The 23,491-nt window shown below is 41.4% G+C and overlaps 1 protein-coding gene across 4 annotated transcripts in view; it reads left to right on the top strand.

The window, feature by feature from the left end:
* CDK6 (cyclin dependent kinase 6) overlaps positions 1 to 23,491 on the top strand; it is a 219,728-nt gene that overhangs the window by 74,920 nt on the left and 121,317 nt on the right. The window contains exons 1-2 of one of the 4 annotated variants that reach the window (XM_075049339.1): positions 3,856 to 4,581; positions 6,800 to 7,290. In XM_075049339.1, coding sequence (XP_074905440.1) covers positions 7,058 to 7,290 — 233 coding nt within the window. In that variant the 5' untranslated portion in view covers positions 3,856 to 4,581; positions 6,800 to 7,057. Of the gene's footprint in view, positions 1 to 3,855; positions 4,693 to 5,142; positions 5,400 to 6,799; positions 7,291 to 23,491 lie in introns of those variants that run through there. The other 3 variants (XM_075049327.1, XM_075049349.1, XM_075049354.1) reach the window with 3 other exon arrangements.

The following is a 23,491-nucleotide window of genomic DNA, read 5'->3' as shown; positions in this document are numbered from 1 at the left end:
GAGATGTGGTATCTGAAATATCTTTTCAGGAATAATTTTCTATGCAGTATAAATACTAATTGTTTGGGTTTTAAAACCTCTTTTGACTTGCTAAAGGGAACTTCTAAAAAGCTATAATTTATGCTACCATTTTAAAACAGATTCTGGCTACTGCAGGTTCTAAATATTCATATTCACAACAGTTGACTGATGTCTCTCTACTACAACAATAGTTGGTCTCTCATCAGTTCAGGTGTTTTCTTGAGGATAAAAGCCCAGAAAAATTTAGTTAAAAATCATTTTAACTGAGACTGCACATGCAAGTCAACAAAAAAAAAAACCAGCAATAACACCATAATCAAAGCAAATTATTTTCCAAAAGCTTTATGAAAATCTGTACTTTGAAAAGGAAGTTTCATGCTGTTTTGTAGAACACTTCTTGTAAGATCAAACTGTGAATCCCCAGCAGAACCTCAGCTGTTCCCGAAACACAGATAAAATACACAAAGCAAAACAATACACTGTGTCTCATCCTTTCTGAAAGTCTTAGTCTATTCATCACACTTCTTGGTATTGCCCACCACTACCAGCTTATTTTAATCAACTGCTTTATACTCATTCTGGTAATTGCCTGTTATCCATTTCCACACCACCGGCTTATTCATTGTTTCCAGCAAAACATTACAGACCTCATTTTATGAAAATTATTTATACACAACATATAACATAATTTCTTTTTAGATTTAATGGAGTTTGATTGCAATTTAATACCAATTCAAATAATACATTAGAATTTTCCTTTTTAAATGCATTTCAGTATAAGTTGTTTCTCTTTTTCACTGTGATTTTAAAAAAATACTAGAATTAAAAATACTGGAATTGAAAAATATTGAAAAACATGTTTTCACAAAGAAAAAGTTGATGGAAAATCGGAAAACAGTGACGTAGAAAGAAATTTCTTTTCTTCCTCTTTCAATACACATTCCCATATTTTTGTTTTTTCTAGCACAAAAAATACTTTAGAATTAAGGAAGTTTAGAATTAGCAACAAACGGTATTCAGAATTAATTTCATAATAATATTTAATAAACTTCTTAAAACATTAATTTCTCAAAATAGCTGTAAATTTCAAAAAATTAAGGTTTTTTAAATTATAAAAGAAATAAGGGGTTTATTAATTTCTCTATGGGGAAAGCTCCGTTGTTGATAAAAAATAAATGTATACTTACCTGTTCTAAATCAGAAATGTTAAAAGTACAATGTTGTTTTCATGAAAACAAAAGATTAAACATTTTAAAGGCTGTTATGAAAAGAAAAACCCCACCTTTATTTACAGTGTATGTTTTGATTACTTATAACTATTCTAAAATGTATATTATTTGAAACATCTTCTTGACTTTGAACTTTAAAACAAATGTAGTAGGTTTTATATTTTCAAAGAATTCCAACAATTCAGGTAAGTAATTTCAGCCTCTACAACAAATTATTGGTAATATCATCCATTTTAGCTGATGTTTATATCTAATCATGTTTGGAAATTTCTTCCTGAAATCACTTAACTTGTATATAAAGAAAATTGAGAAAATTGGTTTAGGTAATTTTGAAGGTTTGTATAGCTTCTTTGAATTCTATACTTTGGGAGATGAAGTGGTTTGTTTACCTGATCTTCAGGTGGAGAAAAAGAAAAAAAATAGTGACAGCATTTTTGTAAAAAGTCCCTGAAAAAAATTTGAGGATCATATAAAGCCACATTAACTATGTGGCACTTTCATGTTTTAAATTAATTCAGTTTGATAGCACAAGCATTATAATCTCCCATGGCAATCTCTACTGGCATCACCACACAGAAAGGCAGATAAAACACTTCTAAAGGACAGAACCATTACATACACTCCCTAAAAATATTGGGACAATATGGGATGAAAGGGTGAGTTTGTGTTTGAACACTGTTTATTAGGAGAATGATAAATCAGCATGTTTCAGCACAGAGGTAAATGTCAGGGGACTGCAGAAATCTCCCTTCCACATTCATCCTGAACATGAAGCTGCACATGCACCTGGCCAAAGGACCCGATGCCCCTCGCAGTCCCTCCTTGGGAACAAAGTCCGACTGGAGTGTAAAGATCCAGAGATCTTCAGGGGGAGACAGAAACCAAGACTTCACTTCTTCTTCCCCCAAAAGTGAAGCCTTTTGCATGTAAAGCGAGACAGCTAATGTCTCTGGAACCTGAGGAGGGTTTTCTGTACCAAGCTTGTTACAGCTGACTAAATATTAGGTTAAGAAAAAGAGAGAAAGAAAGAGAAAGAGAGAAATAGAAAGAGAGAAAGAAAGAAATAGAAAGAAAGAAAAGAAAGAAAGGAAGGAAAGGGAAAAGAAAAGAGAAAGAGAAAAAGAAAGAAAGAAGATACATTTAAGAAAACCATAAATGTTACAAAACAGAAACAGAGGGAGGTAGCGTATCTGCATATGAACCTTTCAATGTGATGTGATTTTTCACATCTTTAAAAAAAATATAAAATTTGATCTGTGTATTTGAATCTTTGACACTTTCATATTTAAAGGTTATGGAGTTTGCCATTAATTTCAGCATCTTTTTCTGATAAATCATGGACTGCAGAAGTTGTTGAGGAATTTATGTGATTTAAACTAAAATATATTATGAACATAAATTAAGCTCTTGCAAAATATGCATGGTCTTCTGCAAACACTCACATGCTGCTGGCCTTTCCCTTGGAAGGCGTGAGTGGTACCAGCTCCCTCTTTTCTCCAGGGGAAAATCAGAGGTCTCCCCTCTGCTTTCAGCCAGTTTCCCCTCACCAGCCCTCCAGGTGCTGCTTCTAAACCTCTCAAAAATGGGAAGGGCATGTGGAATAGCTGGGGTCAGTTTTGAAGCCAGGAAAACAAATTTTATTTAAGCTATAGGATTTCATATAGGCTTGGTAGCACTGTGAGTCCAGATAGAGTAACTATATTATATGCTGCTTTCTGATTTTTTTTTTTTTCATTTGTACAGTATTAGACCTATTTTTTACTTATTCTAAATCGGTGTATGATGGCAAGTCCTTGACATACACTTTTTCAGTTACAAACCCACTTAAATTATGCTTCCCATTGTAAGAGGGGATCTGGGTCCACTCCCTCCCAGTTAAACCACCATAAGAACTGGTTCTGGAGCTGGACTATAATCATCCTTGAGGTCCTGAAAAGGACGTGCTGGAGGGTACCAGCTGGGAGAACTGGGAATTAGGCAGTCCAGATGTGTGTTTTCCCCCATGGAGACAGTGTAGATTAGCATCTCTTCTGTGATTTTTTTTTCTGCGGCGAGTTTCAATATTTGTAGGAATCGGCTCTGTACAAAATGTTCTCTGCATCAGAGAACGGGCTCACTACGTGCCCAGCTCCTTCGCACACCCTGCCCTCCTCGCCCCCCTGCCCCCTGCATCTCCAGCCGCAATCCTGTCGGGGCAAAGACTTTGCTGGAGGGTGGGGGTTCTTCAGCAACGAAGTTTCTTGATGCTTCCCGAAAGCATTCATGGGCGCTTCCTGCCGGGGCTCTGTGCTCTCTGTGGATGGAAAGGAGCAAAAGAGCACGGAAGAATCCGCGTTTTTCGGGGGGGGGGGGGGGAATTACGGTTATTTCCCAGGAAGGGGAAAAAAAACCCCAAACCAAAAAACGGGTTATTTCCCAGCGCCTTGCACACTGAGCCCTAGGAATGAGTCAGGCTTCTCAGTGCTGCCGCAGCCGGCTGAGCCCGCGTCCGTGCAGCGCCGAGCACGGCGGCGGGGCCGGGGCCGGGGCCGGGCCCTGCCGGGGCCGGGCCCTGCCGGGACCCCCCGGGGCGCCTCGCCCCGGGCCATGCCTGGCCGCGGCGCTCGCGGCGACCCTTGCGGTATGCGGCCGCCTTTGGCAGAGGCACATGAAGGATTTCATTGAGTGTGAAGACAGAGAGCAGAGACAGAAAGCAGAAGGAGGCGGCTGCAGCCTTTGTAGTTGGGGAGGAATGCGGAAATGTTGAAGCACTATGTCAAACTTTTTTGAAACGGGGTCAAGTCACATTCAGCCAGCGTGGGAAAGCAAGGGGAAAAAAAAAAAAAAAAAAAAAAGTTGAGGAGAGGGGAAGAAAAAAAAAGAAAACAGGCAGCAAGCTGCTGCTGCTCCCAGGCTGAACAGAGGCCGAGGGAGCGAGCGAGGAGGGGCAGCGCAGCGCAGCGCCGGGGGCAGCGGCGGAGCGGCGGCAGCGCCGAGGGCCGGTGCCCGAGCCCCGCACCGGCAGGCTGCGGCCGGCGGGGCTGCGGTCGCGGCGCTGCAGCTCCCCGGGGGCCGCCGGCCGCGATTTTTAATTTCGCGTTCTCATTCTCCCCGGGCAGGGCGAGGGCGGGAGGAGCGGGCTGGGGTTCGAGTGCGAGCTGCCTTCTGCGCCAAGGTGCAGCCCGGCGGCGGCGGCGGCGGCGGCGGCGGGAGGATGCGAGCCGAGGGCGGCCGAGCCGCGGAGCAGCTACCTGTGTGGCCCGGGCGGCCGCTGCCGGGACCTGCCGGAGACATCGCCATGTGAAGGGGCAGACCCCGGGCCGGCTCTCCACCCCGCCTCGCTCAATGGGAGGTTTGTTTTAGGGAGGACTCACCCCCTCCCTCCCCAACCACCCCCACCCCCCCGGGGCTGAGGATTATTTGGGGATCTGGTGGCGGTGGAGGCGGCCGCGGAGCACACCAGGTAACGCGGGGCGCCCATGTGCTCCGCGCACCCGGCCCGGCGGCGTGGCCCACACGCCGTCCCCCGCCCGGCCCGGGAGCCCACGCCGCGCACCCCGCCGCGGACGCCACCGCGGACGCGTCCCCTCGGCGGCCGGGGCCGTGGGCAGCTCGCCCCACCGTGCCGCCGCAACCCCTCGGGGTCGGCGCGGGGGCGCTCCCCGTGCCGGCGGCCGCCGAGGGGGCCGCGGGGGATGGGGGTGCCCTCCCGGGGACCCGCCGGGGGGGGGGTCTCCTCGCAGTCCTGCCGAGCAGCCGAGCCGCCCGCCCCCCCTCCCCCGGAGAAGGAGCGAGGGGACGCCGTTCCCCGCGTGTCCCCCCGCCGCGTGTGGGGCGCCCGCGGAGGGGACCTCGGTGCCGAGGCTGGGGGGGGGGCGGGGGGGTACAGGGGTGGGCCGGTGGGCACCCCAGTATCCCGCCGTGCCCGGGGAGGGCGAGCGGTAACTTTCCACCCGGCGCAGCGGCCGCGCCGAGGCAGGCCCGCCGCCCCCGCGGCCACGCACACGGGCGTCGCCGCTGCCCGCCGCCCGGGGGCGCGCTCCGCAGCGGCGCGGCGCGGGGCGGGCTGCAGGACGCGCTGCAGGACGCGGCGCGGCGCGGTGCGGGGTCGGCTGCAGGACGCGGCGCGGTGCGGGGCCGGCTGCGGGACCGGCTGCAGGACGCGGCGCGGTGCGGGCTGCGGGGCGCGGCGCGGCGCGGCGCGGGGCAGGCTGCGGGGCCGGCTGCGGGGCGCGGCGCGGTGCGGGCTATGCGGCGCGGGCGGCCCCGGCCGGGGAGCTACGGGACAGGTGTCCCCCCGCGTCGGCGGGGGCAAGGCGCGGCGGTCCGCGCTCGGTGCCGCCCGGAGATGCTGCGGGCGCGGAGGTGCGGGGTCCGCGGGGTTGCCCGGTGGACGGGCGGTGCGGCGGCAGCTGTGGTGGTGGCAGCTGGCGTCGGTGGGGCAGGGAGGTGCCTCTGGCTGCAGCCGGGGAAAAGCGATGAGCAGCGGGGACAGGTTTTCTTTAGATTGCTTTTATTTTCATCTGCAACTAAGGTGTAAGATCAGCGTATATGTCCAAAATACCTCCGGCTTTATGCGTGGGTTCCAGTTAGGGGATCCCCGACTGAACTGTCTGGGGCTCTTTAATCCTAGCACGGTAAAAATGCAGTGTAGGAGAGGGTTACAGCCCCAGAGGTCGCGATATCATTATATTAAAAAGGGGCAGGGGGAAGAGGGAGGGTTGATGTGGAGCTTTGTGAGAGGAGAGGATTTGCCCACCATCCTGCAGAAAGTATGGATGAAACTGGATGCAGAAGGAAGCGCTTCTGCTCTCCAGCCTCATGCACTAGACAGCAGAGCATGCTGCTCCTGAAGACCATCTTTCTTCATGCTGCTCTGCAAGGAACTGCTGGCCACACACCCAGCAGTAGCAATATCCACAGCTAAAACCCTTACATGTTAATAAGTTTGCTAAAGTGAGCATTTCTGAATCTATCTCAGCACACAATGCTCGGTAGCATACTATTACCATCATTTAAATACGTACATATTTCTCCTCCCCACAGGCGCTTTGAGGCAGGAACTTGTCTCTATGTTCATGCAGGGCTCAGCACAGGGGAGAGCAGATCAAGGCTGAAACCTCCAAAGGCTATTATTTACAAATAAGTAACCGTAATATTTGCAAGACTCCACCATATGCACTGAAGAAACATTTGAGTCCTGCAATCCTGGCATAAGTTCCTGGACATAACTTCCTCTCACACATGCATAGTTAGCTCTGCCGTCCCCATCACCCCTGTCTCAGGGTCATCCTATTCAGGCCATTGCTCAGTAAAATCCCACAGCACGCGGTTGCTCTGTAGCTGTGTATTGTAGCCTTCTGTGCAGACCATGATAACTTTGGAGTGTTGTATCAGCCATGCAGGGACGTTGAGACATGTGTCACCCTGGTGGTTCGTGTCTTCCTTTGCACCACGTTTTTGCTTTGCATCTAGCTGCCTACTGTATTAGCTTAATTGTCTCAGTTTTTGAACAATGCAAAGTAATGAAGTAAACTGAACTCACTTTTCTTGCTTGGTTTGTCCTCTAGATCTAATTGGCTTTACACAGACAATGCTCCCAAAGACTGTATGATAATTCCTAGTGGCTGAAAGAGGAGGGACATTGTGTCCGGTACAGAAGAGGAACAAGAACAGGAGGGCGAGAACTTCCTACTGTCCCTCTGGCAGAGGTACCGAGTGCGTGGCCTATCTGCAACGTGAGCAAAGTACTAGTTTTCAGAAAGCAAGTGAGACTGAGAGCCATCCCAAGGCACGTGGATCACGGGAGGAAGAGGACCGGCGCCAGCATGGATAAAGACAACACAAACGTGGCAGACCAGCAGTATGAATGTGTGGCTGAGATTGGAGAAGGAGCCTACGGGAAGGTGTTCAAAGCCCGAGACTTGAAGAACGGAGGTCGCTTTGTTGCACTGAAGAGGGTGCGGGTGCAGACCAGCGAGGAGGGGATGCCGCTGTCCACCATCCGAGAGGTGGCAGTTTTGAGGCACCTGGAGACGTTCGAGCACCCCAACGTGGTCAGGTGAGGAAGTGGGGCAGGCATCCCGATCAGCGGGGTCCTGGTTTTAGTACATGAATGGGGCAAGCAAGAGCTTGGATACATAAATGGACTGGATGCTAGTTTGGGTTTGTGGATGAAGTGAGCACTAAACTGTGTACATGAAGTGTGGTTTGAGGTTTCAGCAGGCCGTGGTGCTGCCTGCCAGACCTCGCCTCATCCCTGTGCATTGCCTCCCACACACACAAACACCCATCTCCAGAGGCATAGGTGTGTGACTTAAGTGTTTGAGTGGATGGGCAAGGAGCCATATATACACTATTTCCTCAGGCATAAGAGAGAATGTAAAAAACCCAACGTCTCCCTGCTTTTGTCTCAAGTATTAGTTCTGCCAGCTGCAGCTGATTTTTAGCAGCTCTATTCATTATTGAAATGGCAAAGATTCTGAGAGCGGTAGTGGAATGTGCGTTCCACCTTTTAGATGCTTTTACAGAGAGTTGTAGATTATCGTGTTAAAGAGTACTAACAGCTTAAGACTTCAAGCTTTGTAGGCGGCCTTACAGTTGAATACTGTTTGACTGGTACTAATTTCACCATGTGCTGATGATTGTGCTACCAGAGTGCAACAGTACAGACGTCAGGCCCAGCTTGCAAAATGGTGGCAACGTCCCCAGGATGTCCATTCTGTTGTGTCAGTAGCATAAACCCTGGATAAATGACCTGTGTTTTTTAACAGATTCTCTCAATGGTAAGGCTGGCCCTACTGTAACCTCTTGCATTTTTCTATAGCTGGAAACCTCCAGCAGCCTGTCAGCATCTTTTATTAATATTATGAACTTTAAGAAGTAAGCTTCACTTTGCAGATAGCCAGGTATGCAGTGATTTGAAACTGGTCAGCATCTTGCTGATGGTGCTGTATTAGCAATAATATTTCCTGTTATTTGCATTATTGTATGCACATACAGCATAGCAAAAGGAAAATATTTTATACTTAACTAACACCAAGACTCGTTCAGTCCTAGAGAAATAGATACTCTGAAGTTAGAGGTGACCTTCAAAATGGCTTGTAGCTGTGATCCTCCTGGTTTAGGGTCTGAGATGAGGGGGTTTACAGTAGGTGCAAGAGGAAAGGTGAGACAGAGAATAATATTTAAAATACTAAAGTGAATAGCTAGAGATAAATTAATTTTTGTTCATCTCATGGCAGTGTAATACAACAGTCTCATTTCTGTCTGAACTGAATAGGTGAAGCATGTGTATTCTGAAATACTGATAATGGAGTGCGCATCATCGGTCTCACTGCAGTGGGCAATGGGATATAGGCTGCCGCTGACACTTTTCCATTGCTAATCAAGCAAATCCACAATTTGGTTAATAACCATTATTTTGACTTGCACCTGGTAATGCCAGAGGCTTCATCAATAAATTTCAAAAGTGGGGGCATCTATGTGTGGACAACATGTTGTATTTGATCACCACAGCAAGTGCCTCGGTTTACAGAGAAGTGCACACAACGTTCTTCCTTGGCAGTAGAGAGATAACTGAGAGTTCTCAAAATCTCTGAAATCCAGCCCAGTAATGTATGAGAGTAAATGAGGATTTAGTTGTCCAGGCTTAGGCATTTACATATTTGAAAATTGTAAACTTTGTTTGGGAATAATTCAATACAATACTCCTGAATTTTTCTGGCATTGAGATCTTTCCATATGAAGTAAAAGATTTTTTTTAAGAGCTTTCTAATCCTGAATTCAGCACAATCATGAAAATAAAATTCTTGTTTTCCAAAAAGCTAGTTGATGAACTGACTATGCAGCTGCAGGCTTGTTTTGCTTGGGTTTAAGTGCAGCAAAATCTCGACATAGCGTTGCATAAATACGTTGAAGCTGAAAATATTTTTACAGGTCTGAATGAAAATTCATTCTCTGCAAGCAGTAAGTATTTCAACCAGCAATATGGGAATGTAGTTTCAATATAAAAATCTCTGCAAGTGTGTTCCAGGTCCTCATAGCAGTGCTGTGAAGCCTGTACCTTTTGCCATAAGCAGCATTTCAGATACAAGGATTTGGTCTGTGCTGTCTCAGGATGCTCAGGACCTCGGCTGAACACCTTTTTCCACAAACAGGCAGGGGAGTATAAGAAGCAATTTCAAATATTATCTCTTCTAAAATGTGAGGAATGCTATTTAAAAACTTGCCTCTGTTGTGCATGTTTTTAATCTGTAGAGCAGATGAAGCTGTAAGTAGCACTTTGAAGTGACTGAAATCATATCCTTAAAAAGAAAGATTATCTGAAAATATTTAAATGCCCCAGTTCTGTTAAAAAATACGGTAGAAGAGTTTGTAATTTATTGAAATTAAAGGTCTATTTTTGTATTATGTAAATATACTCAGAAAAGGAAATACTGTAAAAGAAGATCTGCAATTTTAAGCAGCTGACCTAGCTGTACTTAGTTATTGGACATATTATGCTCACAAAAATGTTCATTGTTTGGGCATGTATTCTGGAAACTGGTATCATGGCCAGGCTATTAAATAAAAATGATGTCTGGATTAAAATGTACATCATTTTCAGAGCACTGAGATAACAACACAAACATTTGAAATCAAATTTTTTTTATTTTGAGGGGGTGTCTAGCTTTTTTCTGAATATTACAGGGAACTAGCTTGAGTGAAATAAGTGAGAGCTGCAAATATAATGTTGAATCTGTTACCTCTGAGTAATGGCATGTGTGATCCATGAGTCGCTCAATGCAAACCGACAGTCATTCTGTGAGTCAAAATTTAGACAGACTTCAAACAGATGAGCCATATATGCCCTGTGCTCGGCTGTCGTACTCTGGCATCAGCTGACAGCAACAGCAGAAATCACAGGCCATGTGAACTTATGCTGAATGTCATGCTGAACTCAAATGGTAGGTCTGGGCTTCTCCAAAGAGTACAGTAAGGAGCTTGGCAGTCCAGGGCTTCTCAGTGGTACTGAATGTGAAGAACTGTTTGGTAAGGAAAAGACCCAGTACTTGCTAGGCAGAGGTAGAGCTCCATGGTTTTGTTGCTCATGGAGCCAGGATGCAGGACCAGCATTGCTACTGCAGCCCAGGTTTGTCATAGTAGTCGCAGATTCCCTTCCTCTAAAATCCTGAGAAATGCTTAGAGCCAAAGCTGGTTTCCAGTGCTTGGCATTGGGGATGGAAGAGAATTTTCTCCATAAAGTAGAAATGTCTAAATAGCATAGAATAATTTTAAACAATCGTATTTTTCCGTGCTACTGCTTGCTAATCACAAGAGCTTCGTTTCATGTTCCTTCTCTCCGAGTCTATCGTTTCCTTATTCGGACAATGAAGAGATGCATTTTTCGCAGCACAGTTGCTTTTACAATGATAGATAATGAAGTTATCTAATGAAGGTAAGACTTCACTGCAGAACAAAGCAAAACAAGGTGCAAGATAAGAAGTGAAAGGAAGTCTAATTTTCATCAGGACTGTGATGGTAGTGGAAGTGTCTGGACTATTGACTATAATGGAAATAAGGCCTGGAAAACTGGTCTAAAAATTTGCAGGGCTGTCAAAAATAGTATACAGAGAGTCACAGGAAAAATACAGTTAAAAGGTTGATTGCTATGTGCTTAAAGTCCTCTCCTGTTCACATTTGCCTTTGTATAGAGTTCCCCTCTGTCAGGACACCTTACTCTATGCTGTTTATCTTCACAAAACAAAGTAAAAAAAAGAATCTTCAAGAGTACAGCTTACTGTGAATTGTTCTAAAATGAGGTACGTTGTAGGCTTTGAAATGTCCTTTGTAACTGGTAGGATGATTAAGGTGCTCCTCTAGGTCACCTTTCAGATAATAAGATGTAATGCTTTACTAAAGCTTTACTATATACAGTAGTTAAATCTGGCAAAAGTTGGTCCAGCACTTATGTAGCTTAGTGCTGTTCTGTTTAGGAAAAATGAAATATACGTAGACAAAGGACAGACTTTGCCAGGAATAAATGACATATTAGATTCAGGAAATTCCTGTGTGTAAAACTGGGAGTATTCCCTGCTGCAATATATCTGTAAAAATTCTTCTTGTGATTATAGTGCTAAATTCAGCAATATATTGCGTTCACTTTATCTCTCTCCTGCTGGTAATCAGAGGAATAATTTTCCCTTAATGTTAATCATCCATCCACTGTGAATTTGCACTCTGGGAAGGTGATACACAATACAGAATACTGTAATTCTTGCTGTGCCTGTTTTCTAACATATATATATATTTAACAGTTTTAATGGTGTTAAACCTTAAGCAAATAGAGCAAACCTGCAGAGTTGTATATTTTTGCTTTCTGGCTCATAGTCTTTTTGATAAATGCAACTTTTTTAGTGTTTTCATGGGTAGTAAGTCCTCAGTTTTAAAATAACCAAAATTATATTGAATATAATCTATTAGAATATAATCTAATCTGAGTTATTATTGCAAAGATAAGTGTCAGAAATCTTGCCATTCAAGGTCATCATTACTGTATAATAAGGAATTAAAAAATTTTACTTCTGTCCTTCCTGTTAACTTGTAGAACACAGGTAATTGACTTATGTTCAGCAGAATGATCCACTTAGCTGGAAGTTTAACTCTATACCTCAGTCTTTTTGATATACAGATCAGTGTGGGGGAAACCTAGTAATTACGAGTATTTGCACAATTATGCCGTGTTCAAGGATTTATGTTATTTTATATCCATTGAAATATAAACGATACTGTGAACTGCCCTCTGTGGTACAGCAATACTGTCACGTTGCTTTTTCACTGCTTTTGCAGTCCAGTGGTCCATGCTGTTATCTCTTGATTTGCACTTGAGTGCTTGATGGAGCCCATCGACTGATTCCCTTGTCAAGGTAACCTGAGCGTGGGGGGAAGAGGCTGGGGCACACATGACTCCCTCATCCCCATGTGCCCTGACATGAAGACTGGCACTTGACTCTGCTCAAAGGTCCCAGAAGTGTATAATGGCTTGGTACTTAAAACTGTGTTACACTTAGAAGGTGTCATTTTATAAGTGTCTTAAAATTCCCTGTCTAATCTGATAGAGAGAGCATTCAGAACATATCTGTAGCAGCTCATCAATACCTAGCTAACCTTTTGCAAGGCAATTTGAACATGTAGTTATCTGCTTTGTTCTGTGTGTTAAACTGAAATGATATGGACACATACAGAGGGAAAAGAATTTCAAAATGCGGTAGCTAATTTTGTTTCTCTTTCCAGTTTGTGGTGACGCTGATATTGGCTACTGGCTTTGTTACTGTGCTGTTAATAAGTTTAAAGGATGATCTTCTTGAAATCATTGAGATGTTCCATTCCGTCAAGTGAAACATTTCTATTTTAGGGGGTGTTTGTCTCCAGTGAATTCTGCTTCCTTCCTTACTTCCCCTTTCTGCCAAGCTAATGTTAAACTTCTAGCATGTGACATCATTCTTACAGATCAGCAGTGTGCTGTATTGTGTGATACAATTTATTTTTGTGTAGCACTGCTCATATGGCATCTGGCAGGCGCCTGTAGAGAAAGAAATGGTTACCTCTGCATTGCTAGGTACAGGCATTGTCTTGCACGCAAAAAGAGTAAAATAAGATGCAGGGATGGAGTGAAACAGAAGAAACTGAACTTGAAACTTGCCAAGGTTAAAGGGATTAATGTGGCAGATGAGTCTCAGCTGAGGTAGAAGAGGTGGATGAGTAATGGGAAGGAAAAACTGAATGAGCTTCAGAGTCAGTTTTAGTCTAACACAAACAGGACAGCCTTCAAGGCAGATGTGAAGATGGGAAGTGCCTTGGCAGGAGAGAGGCATTTCCAGGCTGGAGAGTGGTGGTGGTCCGAGGGGAAGGGAGGTGGTCCTTGCACTGACTGGCCGCTGCAAGGAGGGACACTGCAAAGGTCTCGGGGAGGGAGGAACTGCCCCTGGAAATATGGCTTCTCTGATGGCAAGAGGGTAAAGGGGAATGACGTGGTTGACACTGAACAGGGTTTGGCAGTAGGTAGGGTTTGGAGGAGTTTATTAAGTTGGCAGGGGACATTGTGAAGGGACTGCACAGGAATGCTGCTGGCCCATCATCATGCTTGCAACCCTCCAATACACAGAATAAGCACATACAGGGAAAATAAGTGATATTCCTCCTGTCCGTATGAATTGTTTATTAGCAATGGATGTGATGATTTAGTTTGAATACGTGATCTGCCAGAAACAGGACAAGATAAGGGCATGTCAGGAAGGAAGAGTTGAATATGGAATAGCCTTCTGAGCCTTAGGAAATTCAGTTGCTGGAGCGAGTACAAGCTTTCTTCAAAAAGTATTTTATCTTATTCTGAATCTAAGCTTTTTACAAAAAACATGTTTCCAGTCTTTGTGTGAGTAAATCTTAGTCATTTTAGATGATGTCCAGTGCTCCCTTCCTTTTTTAAATCTGTGGATGGTTGTGTCTATGCTGTTCTTGGAGAGATCTAGTCTTGCTGGGTCCTGCCCAGAACAGAAAACCAACTCCACAACCATTGCTGGCGACAGTCTGTGACTGCCAGGCTAAGTGTCAGCATCCCTTCGGCTAATGGAGTGGTGTCTAGGATTCAAAACTGAGCCTTGAAAAGGACAGGAGAGTGGATCGTCCAGCCCAGAAAACAGGGGCCAAAGTAGATTAATTGGGACTTTCCAGTTTGCTTCATGGTACCTACAGCCAACTGAAGTGCGGAACAGAGCAGGGAGAAGGAAAAGTGCTCACTTTCCAGGTGTTCGAAAGAGAGTAGGCTGGAGGCTGTGACTTAGCAAAGCACTGAGTGAGTGACTTGGGTACCCTCAGTGAGGTTTAAGTCATTGTTTGAAGTTTAGCACAGATGTAAGTGCGTTATCAAATAGAAATAGCTATGATATTAAGTATACACTGAATTTTAAAATGCTTTTCTGAATAGAGTTCAGGGACAATATGCATAAGAGTATGAATCAGATATTGATTCTTATTCATGTATTACATTAACTGAAGCCTTATTTCTAGAGAATTTTTCTATTAAAAGTTAAAATAAATCATGCAGAATAAATAATATAACTAACCTGATATAGCAGTAATGCAAATTTGGCATCGAGAGTGGTTATTTGTCTTTGTAGCAATTCTTAGTTGACTTAATTTAGTTCTGAAGTTTTAAAACTATTTTATAAAGTTTCATAACCCTAAATAAAATAGAAGTTGCTGTTCGTTCCAAAACTTTGCAGCAGTATATAGAGCATTTGGTTTTTACTCTTTGTATGAAATCCAGTTGTTTTCCAGTTTTGCTGAACAAGTTGATTCTTAATGATCTAACAAATTACCAGAATATAACTGTGCCCATACACATATATAACTAAACTGTGTTTTTTCATTCAAAATAGAGGACATTTCTCCTCCTATATCAGTTCTTCATATATTTTTCTTATATCCTGAAAAATATTTTAAATTACACATACATGATTATTTAACAGGTATACCTTTAAACTATAAAGTATTTGTATTTAATAAACAAACCACTTCAGAATATTCCAAGGAGTGGGTTTTTTTCCATTGTGTACTTTGAAATTTTCCATTTGGGAAACCTCCATTTGGGAAGCATTTGATGAGATGATCATCAAAGAGTGGAAATGTGACTGTTGATTTCTAAACTGTTTCAAAATACCTCATTGCATCCAAATTCTTGTATTGATTTTCCTATTTATTTGTTTACCCTTAGCCTTTGAAAATTTGTCCCATCCTTAGAAAATGTTCACAAGGAAATATTCTGCTAAATAATCCTTTTAAAATCAGGCCTTAAAATTCTAACAATACAGTTGTGTTTTTGTTACGTGGAACAAAGGATGTTTTATATGAGCAATAAAAAACTCTTCCATATGATGCTTTAGATGTCTTTTTAGGGTTTTAGTAGAAGAAGGGTCTGTAGCCTAAGAAGCATCCCACAGAATTTTAGGACCAGGTGATGATTTCAGATCCCTAAATACAAGGTGTTCTGGAATGTGCCAATTTGCTGATATTGGTAGAGTTGCCCTGGGGTAGATATCCCATGACATACTTAGCAAACAGTTTACAAATTTAGCAAAAAGTTCCATAATGTTTTAAAAGCGTTCATACTAACACTAAGTGTTTATCACTCTGGATTATCATTAACAGGTGACTGATCCTTTCTTAGTAAAAGAAAATAAAAAAATAACTTGCCTATGAATTCATCTTTGCAGGAATTTCCCATGTTTAATGATTGAAAACTCAATTCTAGTGCAGATGAATCATACTGAGTTTAAATGAAACCTCTTGAGTTTGGACTTTTGCAACATTAGTCAGTGCAGAATGTTACATATTTTGATAAAAACAGAGAAAGGAAGTGAGAAATAGAATGGAAAAGCCTGTGTGATTTTTTTTTCTCTCTTTTATGTGAAGCTTTGGCTAGTCTTTTAATGTCTATTTGAAGTGTGGTCCCTATGATAAATAACTGAAGGTGTCTGTTGCTGTTTAACAATGTCAGAAAATTCCCTTCTCCCTGAAATCAATTAATTATAAACTGGAAATTTCAGTACTTTGTTCACTGTTTCTTAAGTTAGCATATTTCTAGGAGCTTTCTGTGAATGTAATTCCTAGCTGCACTGGTGCTTTTGTTTCTCTTCGTCTGTGGAGCCAGGGCTCTACTGTAAGGATAGAATTCTATCACTTTTTTTTTTTTTTTTTTTTTTTCACATTTGATGTGGTATTTTGCATACAGCTGCAGAGTAGACAGTTACCTTTGAAAAGAACATTTGGCTGGTTTAATTTGATTAGACCAAACCACCTCAATCATTTCTGAACTAAGACCGTTTTCATTTTAACTTGGCAGTAGGAGTTGGGAATGTACTGACTGTGCTTAGATGTTTGGGGGAGGACTCGTTTGGATACACAGCTACTGCCGAAGTGAAACAACCTTAGAGGACTTTGCCCACTCTGCTCCTTCCCCTTAAAAAGGGAGGGCTGTGAAGCCATTGAATGTCACGTTTAACTTTCACTTATTATGACAAGGAATTGGACTCCTTGTGAGTGTTTCTACAAAAAATTGGAAACCTTTAATGCAAAGAAATACATAATCATACATTTTAAAAAAACCCCATGATATTAAAAACAGATCCAGGACATGAAAGTCTTTTATTTACAACAAACTTAAACATCCCTAGCAACAGCATTTTGAATAGAGTTATAATAAAATCCAACATATAAATAGAAATATGGTGGATTTCTCATAGATACATTGTATCAATGTTAAAATTGTATCCCTTTTAGTAATTCTTAGTAAGATTCCTACATTCTGTGATTCTCCTAGCTTTGACTTTCTACCGCCTTCCTCCTTGTATAAATACATTGTGACTTTTTTATGTTGCATATTAAAGTTGAAATTAGATTCTTTATATTTAAAGTATTATGTATTGTATATAATTTTTGCTTTTCAGTTGCCCTCAGTGGTAATCAAATAATTTTCCTAGAAAAACTCTTGTGGCTGTCTAGAATATAAATGTGTCTCATAATAAATGACAGCCCTTCCATAAATTATAGTCAGATGGTATTCTCCAGAAAAGACAGTTCTGATCTTTAAGTGCTCTGACTTTGCAGTAGTGGATCACCATATATACAATGTTTTAACCGGAAGATTACAGTTGAAGGAACATCTTCTGGTTATGCTTGTATTATGTTCTGAAAACCAATATGCACAGTTAACTGTTCATCTATGTGACGGGGGAATTGCATCCATGCCTTCCACCTAATTCAAGAATACAGTTGTAAATTTAAGGCTTGAGTTTCCACTGGTGAAGTTAAAGTCCATAGAGCTACACTGAGTCAAACAGCTCTGGTTCTTCAAATCATAAATTCCTAATGTTAAGATGAACAAAGATGCATTAGGACAGGCAGGCTGTGGAGAGGTGTCCCATCAAACATGCACATTTGAGACCTTACCGTTCAGATTTTAGATGCTGCAACTACTGAGTTCACCAAACTGGGGTATAAAAATAGTTCTTTCATTAGGAGGTTTTTCACTGGTAGGGTCTCAGAGCTTCTGTTGACCTGTTTCACTCCTCCTAAGTACATTCCCTTTTAGCACTGCAAATAATTTCTCTCTACCTTAGTATGTACCCTCTGAAATTTTTGAAGTCTATCTCTATGTTGTCACCTAAGCAATTTGTACAATGCTGTGCTTACTCCCGAACTCCAGGTTGCATCACAGACATGGTCATTTCAGTGGTACGTATGTCTCCCTTCTTCAAGAGAAAATGCTTCTGTAGCTACAGAGACTTTCTGATTGCTGTACAGCATTGAAAGTTTATGTCTAACTTGTTATTCACTAGCACAGCACTAGTACCTTTATTATTTATTTCCAGGTTCCTTTGGGACAGTGAAAGTTAATGACCTGTATTATTTTTCTCTACTAGGAAGTAGGTAATGAGGTGAATCTCATTTTGCTAATTTTATCTAACAGCATACTTTCTTTGTATTTGTGATCTTTATGACATAGAGATTGAGCAGCATCTGCACTTCTAATTAGTGTGTTGTGTATCCTTAGATAACCTTCTAGATTGTTAATGAAGATAGGCCTACCCACTGATGTTTGTGGTTTCCTTGCAGACATCTCTAATCAATTTGTTGCCTCAGTGTTCATCTCTGCTTTTTATAAAATGCTGAGCAACAAGATTTGATCAAAGCAATAATACCCATATCCAGACAGGTTTGAATCAGTGACTATAGTCTGAAAATCAGAATTAAATGTCTCATTAAACTTAAAAGATGTGGCATTCTTGGAAGGGCCCAGACAAGTTAGTACTTCTGCAGAACTGAGCACCTGTATCTCTTCATTGCATGGGATTCCATTCATCACATTGCCTTTTCATTTGTAACATCATTAAAAAAAAACAGAGTTGCCTGGCATTACTTAATTCTATGCTGCTTATTATTCATGTTGTCTCTCTTCTTAAGAAATCAAGGTTTTATTACTTTTTCATTTTATTTGGTCAGATTAAAACATCTTTTAGAGATGTCAGTTATTTCAAAAGCAAATCTTTATGCAGTAGTGAAAAAATACAAACACAAATGAGACTGGAACAGAAGACCATGTCAATACAACAGCAAGAATAGTTAGGAATTGCACTGAATAGTCAGGTAACCCAGATGACTAAAAATGAAAGGTACTTGTGGCTATAGATAAAACCCAGATAGGTGAATTACACTGATGAGGGAGTCTCTTTAGAAGACATTTTAAGTATATTAGAATGTCCCAAATCAATAGGATATTGTGATGTTTGTAAGGAAATACATTTCAAAGACCGCTTGGTTTCCAGTAACCTAGAGTTGAGAGTGGGCAAGACCATTCTCCAGAAACAAAGCTTAAGTCATAAAAAGCAAATTTAAATCTTCTGCCATCCTCTAGATCAGTGAAAGGATATTGAGCCTATAATTCTGGGAGAAGCTGGAAAGTCAACTAAGTTTACTAAAAGAGTAATAAAGGACAATTTCAACCACTGTTCATAATAAAGTGAACAAATCAGACAAGGTTTAAAGACAAAATTTACAGACACCATCAGTGAAGCAGCTGTTCCTGGAGTGCAAGGAAGAGCAACCACTCTGCATAGCCTGAAGTAACTTGCAATAGCTGGTTTAAGAAATTCTTATAGTCAAGACGCACAGTCATAGTGGCCACAATAATTAAATCTTATTTTGGGGGAAAGGGATGGTTCCCAAACTTGATGTAGTAACAATATGCTTTAGAAAAGAGAGATTAAGAAACAGGAGGTAATTAAAAAATTCAACAGTCAAGAGGAAGCATATGAAAATGCTTAAATTTAACATGGTAGGTACTTAAATAGAGATTTGTAGCAGCCCATTTTGTCACTTGAGTCATACACCTTTCCCTGGTGTGTTGCTTCATCCAGTCACTGGAAATCCAGGCTGCTGCTTTGGAGCTATAGCTTCTTCCTGGGTGCTAGATATAACAGGACAGTTTAAACGTATTGCTTCCTCAAACTCTCCAGAGGGATGAGGGATGTCAAAGGGAGACACCAAACTTTTTCTCTCCTCTTATGGCTCTGCTCCAGTATATCATGATGGATGCACAGAAGGTACGCATAGCCATGCATAAAAAAATAAAACAGGAATGTAAGATAATTGTCAGCAGACATCTAACTTTAACCAACTGAATGTTAAAAGTGTACTCCATCCTAGTCATTTAGAGTCTCCCCATAGTGAGTGCAGAGAGAGGATGGGCTTTCTGAGAATAATTCATCCCACACACCCTCTGTATCTGCCCTGGAGCAGAATGAATTGCCCTCTGGAAATGCCTGCCTCTCTCTTGTTGACTGCAGAGATAGCACAGGTGGCTAATGCAGAGTGGTCACCCAACTGTAGCCTGCTACAGCCAGAGGAGATTAATGTCAGTAAGGTTCAAGTTTTAAGGTGGAAAGTGGAAAGACTAGTAGGGAGTTTGTACAGCACATAAGAGAAGTTACAAAAGCAAATGGGAAATTATTTTGGGTGTGGGGGAACAAAAAGATGGCATTGGAATCAGAGAGCACTTAAACTATGAGAAATTAGAGGAGGTAATCGAATAAGAAATTAGCATTATAGGGGATTTTTTTTTTTTTTTTTTTTTTTAACCAAAGTCTGTAGTATATGGATTGTTAGTAAGGGTTTGTACAAGACACTGGTTTTCATCTGGCAAAAAATGATGTACTTTTCCTAATAGCGGAGTGTGGGTTTCTGCAAAACATACTGACTTTAGACAATCTGCTTCTGGTTTGTGCTTGGCGTTAAAGTACTAAAGGGAGCAGGATGTAGCTGGAATGGGTGGGCATTGCCTGGTTATCCTGTACCCAATTTTAAGCTCAAGCAGAAGCTGTTTTGGTTGAATCTGGTTAATCTTTTACAAGAGGAAGAGTAGCTGAAGATGGGTGTTGGAGATGGCCAGTCATGCAGCCTACAAGTGGTTTAAGGCACCTTTCAAAGCTTTCTCAGATGTAGTTTCTCTTGTGTATTTTTCTCATTTCCCTTCACTCTGCCATACTGGTCTCATACTGGATTTGCCACTAAGTGGGCTACTTACCTCATTATTGATAAAATTCTGATGCTACGCATAGTTTCATTGCCTCAAATTCCTTTTGAGAAAATTACGTGATAGTACAATTGCAAGTAGCTGGAAAATTCCGGTGTCTAACTTATATTCCACTCTGAATTATGCAAGACCTGACTGCTTGGAAAGCAGTGGTACTATACCTTTATCTCTTGGAATAATTGTTTTGCAACTGAAAGTTTTATTTTTCCATAATGTCAAAACATGTCAGCCCAGATTGCTCAGTAATAACCTGAAAAATTAAAATCAATCAATAATGCTAACAGATTCTGCTCCATTTTTTATGTTGAGTGTCTGTTGGAGCTAGTTCTTTTATAGCTTGATTTACAAAGCTCAAAACCAGCTTTTTTTTATTATGGAACCACTAAGATAATATAATTGTAGTAAAGCAAATAAGTTGCTCTAATAAGCTGTTTGGATATGCATATTACATATGGGGGTGTGTCTATATGTGGAAAAGAAAAACCATGAAAATTTCAAGGTTTGACTGCATTTATACCAGGAAATTCAGAATTATTATTTTGTAACATGGATGAGGATTATTAGACATGTAGGACTGCAATTACTTTAAATTCTGTGCCTTAAAAATGTCTGAACAGTTTTCTTTTTTAAAGTTAAAAGAAAAAATTAAAAGGGAATGAGGGCAAGCCAGGAAAAAAAACATTCCAAAAGCTAATTGTTTTTAAAAAGTTACCTGAGATTGAAAATTGGAACTTGGAACTGAAATGCCATCTCACTCCTAAGTATAATAAAAGAGTAATTTTTATTAAATGTATTCTGGAAAGAGTAAATGAAAATTATAAAGCCTGATGTGAGTGGCAAAGAGCCCAGGCAATATCCAAAAGAGTAAACATCTAATGGCTTAGCCTAACTGGGGCAGAGTCTGCTGCAGCAGGCAATTGAACAGGGGATATCAATATTTAAAAGCAGCAGAACTAATTTTTGAAACAGATGGCTTTTTTTTCCTCCTGTGTGCAGTACAAATATATATTTTTAAAGGTTTTAGGGAATATTTAGATGATGGGATTATGTGTCTCCTTTTAATATTGACCCTTTTTTAAATTTTTCAAATCTTGTAAAATTTAAGGTCACTTTGATCTTACTTCTTTCAAGCCTGAAATTGCCATCTTTAAATTGCATTATTTACTCAGTTCCAGAACTCATTCATCTCAGACCACATCCTTTATACAAAAATATTGCAATATCATCTTGTCAGCTTTTAAATGGAGGCTCTTCTTAAAAAGACTCTTGAGTTCTGAAATAATTTAACTAAAATTTTCTGAATGGACATGATTATCTTGGCATTTCTAATATATTGATCACTGTCATTTTCACAAGCCTGAAAAAGTGTTCTTGTGCTTTGGAAAACCTAAATCCATGTCACTTGTCTGCCTTCTGGAGTGAAATAATGCGGACTGTACTGTGCTTAGATCAATAGTCATATACCATAGGGGCTTGCGTACAGAGGCATTCATGGAAATGAAGACTACTGTGTCTTCCTGGATTTAGCAAAAAAATGGACTTGAGACAGTTATTTCACAGTCAAATATTTTCATAATCCAGACACAGATTCTTATTTCAGAACATATAGATGCCAGTTGTGGTGTTTGAAAACCAAGACATACCTGCATGAAAAGTAGGTAAGGGAAATCACCAGAAAGTTTGACTTTTTTCTTCACAGAAAGTCACTTCAATTATGTGATAACTTGGAAAGCGGCTGAATGGACCTTTATAAAACATATGAACTAAGTCACTTCTAAGTGGAGACAGCTGGGGTCTATTTAATATCCTGTGTAAAATGGTAGAGGTCAGCTTCCTGGAATAACTTAGGAGTTTTATTTCACGAATATCCTACTGCTGCAGGGACCTGGTGTGACGGTGAGGCTCCCGAACTAAAATGCGCCATGAGGAAAAGCTCCAGGGCCGTAGCTTGTTCTACCTCTGCATTTTGTGTGGGGTGATAGGAAGCATCTTGTGGCCTGTGATATCTGTGCATCCTCATAAATGTCTGTTTTGTGGGTGCTTATTAATGCAGGCAACTAGTCTCTTTTTTTTCTTCCAATCCTATTTTCTTATGATTTAGGCATTGGGATACTAATTGAAAATCATCAAGAAGTGACACTTCGGACAGTAAGTGATTCTCAAATGTACTGACGACCCTACATACCTGGGTTATTTTGTAATTTGGGACCTTGGTTCCTAAATCACTTAACGTATCTTGGCAGTTTTATGATGTCTAATTTTCCCCTTGCAATTAATGCTGCCATATCTTTACTATCTAAGATCATATGTTCCCTGTATCTATTCAATTTAATTACTCTTGACTCCTGCTATTCCATTTTATATTGGCCACGTGGGTGAAAAAAATTCTATTTCTCTTTGTAGGCCTGTGCCACTGGTAAGTGTTTGCACACACACAGAAGTTACACGATATAGCAATTGATATAATTGGTAGTCCAGTGACACTGTAGTCCAGTGATACCTTAATTAAAAGCCTGTGGTTCAATAAGCATGAAAATTCATATAAAAATTGTACATAAATAATGATGTCCAGTATGATTACATATATTTCACAGTGTGAAAATTTGGCTTTTCCTTGACTACATGTTTGAATAGAAGATAAATGGAAGCTCTAAAGAAGAAGTGAGAAAGATAATTGTTTCTGTTAGATGGACAACAGATGGAAACTGAAAACGAAAATAATAGTAGCGTGTCACTGGAATAGGCAAGCTGATCACAGCCAGAAAAGGCTTTTGTAGACTGTGCTGTTTCTGTGGGCCCTGTATGGTGTGTAGTGTTGCCTGTTCAGTCAACTGTACAAAGGCTCAAGACCATCAGCTGCTATAAGTTTCTGTGCTGTTTCTCCGAACAGAGGTAAATAGGATGATTGCAGCGTTTGGGGGTGGATTAGAGAAAATAATGAGGAGCAACTCCTTCAGCCCTCGATGTCTCTTGACTTATTCTTGAAATAAAAATAATTACATTAATAAAACAGTTCATACGTGGCTTAGAAAGGGTTAGAACAATTTCCATCTCACCCAGTATTTTTCTGAAGTGAGAAAGAGCAGATAGCTTAGGGAATGGTGTAAGAGCCCGACGACCTGGAGTGATAATT

Source organism: Buteo buteo, chromosome 2 (assembly GCF_964188355.1).
Source record: "Buteo buteo chromosome 2, bButBut1.hap1.1, whole genome shotgun sequence".
NCBI classification, from domain to species: Eukaryota; Metazoa; Chordata; class Aves; order Accipitriformes; family Accipitridae; genus Buteo; species Buteo buteo.
The sequence above is the reverse complement of the archived record's forward strand: the minus strand, read 5'-3'. Positions and strand labels throughout refer to the sequence as shown.